The 919-nt window shown below is 68.1% G+C and overlaps 1 protein-coding gene across 1 annotated transcript; it reads left to right on the top strand.

Moving 5' to 3' along the window:
- Nucleotides 1–190: 190 nt before the first annotated feature.
- Nucleotides 191–596, top strand: LOC108491976 (carnitine O-palmitoyltransferase 1, muscle isoform-like; the record flags this gene model as incomplete). The annotated part of the gene is made up of 2 exons (XM_017803759.1): nt 191–310; nt 401–596. Coding segments are annotated over exons 1-2 (296 nt in total), but the record flags the coding sequence as incomplete, so codon positions are not given.
- Nucleotides 597–919: the final 323 nt, after the last annotated feature.

The raw sequence follows: 919 nt of genomic DNA, 5'->3' as shown, positions 1-919 counted from the left end.
GGGGCTGGGGGTGGTTCTGTGGGGCTGAGGGGGTCCCGTGGGGCTGAGCTGGCTGTGGCTGGGCACACTGGGGGGGCTGGAAAGGCAGGGAGGGCTGCAGGGCAAGGGCAGACAGAGAGGAGTCACCATGGGCTGGCACGGGGGCTCTGGAGGGGCCGGGATGGGGGGATACAGAGGGTGGAGGTGGGAGCACAACCCCCCCTGACCTCTATGTCCCCCCCCCAGCTGATGGCACTGGGTGTTGTGCCCATGTGCTCCTACCAGTCGGAGCGGATGTTCAACACCACCCGCATCCCGGGCAAGGAGACGGGTACGGGGGGGGGGCACCGATCCTGGGAGGGGGCCCCATCCCTCGGGATCCCATCCCGGGGGGCGGCCGTGACCCCCCCGTGCCCCCCAGACACGCTGCTGCACCTGGCGGACAGCAAACACCTGGCCGTGTACCACAAGGGCCGCTACTACAAGGTGTGGCTTTACTACGGGGGCACGATCCTGCCCCCCGCCGACCTGGAGCTGCAGTTCCAGCGCATCCTGGACGACCCCTCGCCCCCCCAGCCCGGGGAGGAGCGGCTGGCAGCGCTCACCGCCGGGGAGAGGTGCAAGGAGGGCACCCGGGAACGCCGGGAATGCTGGGGGTGCTGGGCACGGCGGGCACACGGGGTACCTGGGAACACGGGAACATTGGGCTCGTTGGGCACGCTGGGCACACTGGGAATACTGGGCACATCAGGCACGCTAGGAATGCTGGGCACATTGGGCACACTGGAGCACTAGGCATGCTGGGCATACTGGGCAGAGCAAGCACAATGGGAGTACTGGGTGTGCTGGGCAAGCTGGGCACAGCAGGCACACCGGGATCACTGGGCACACTGGTCTCCTGGGAACATGGGGAACAGTGGGCATACTGGGAGCACTGGGC

This window comes from Lepidothrix coronata, unplaced genomic scaffold (assembly GCF_001604755.1).
Source record: "Lepidothrix coronata isolate B3197 unplaced genomic scaffold, Lepidothrix_coronata-1.0 Scaffold3647, whole genome shotgun sequence".
NCBI classification, from domain to species: Eukaryota; Metazoa; Chordata; class Aves; order Passeriformes; family Pipridae; genus Lepidothrix; species Lepidothrix coronata.
The sequence above is the reverse complement of the archived record's forward strand: the minus strand, read 5'-3'. Positions and strand labels throughout refer to the sequence as shown.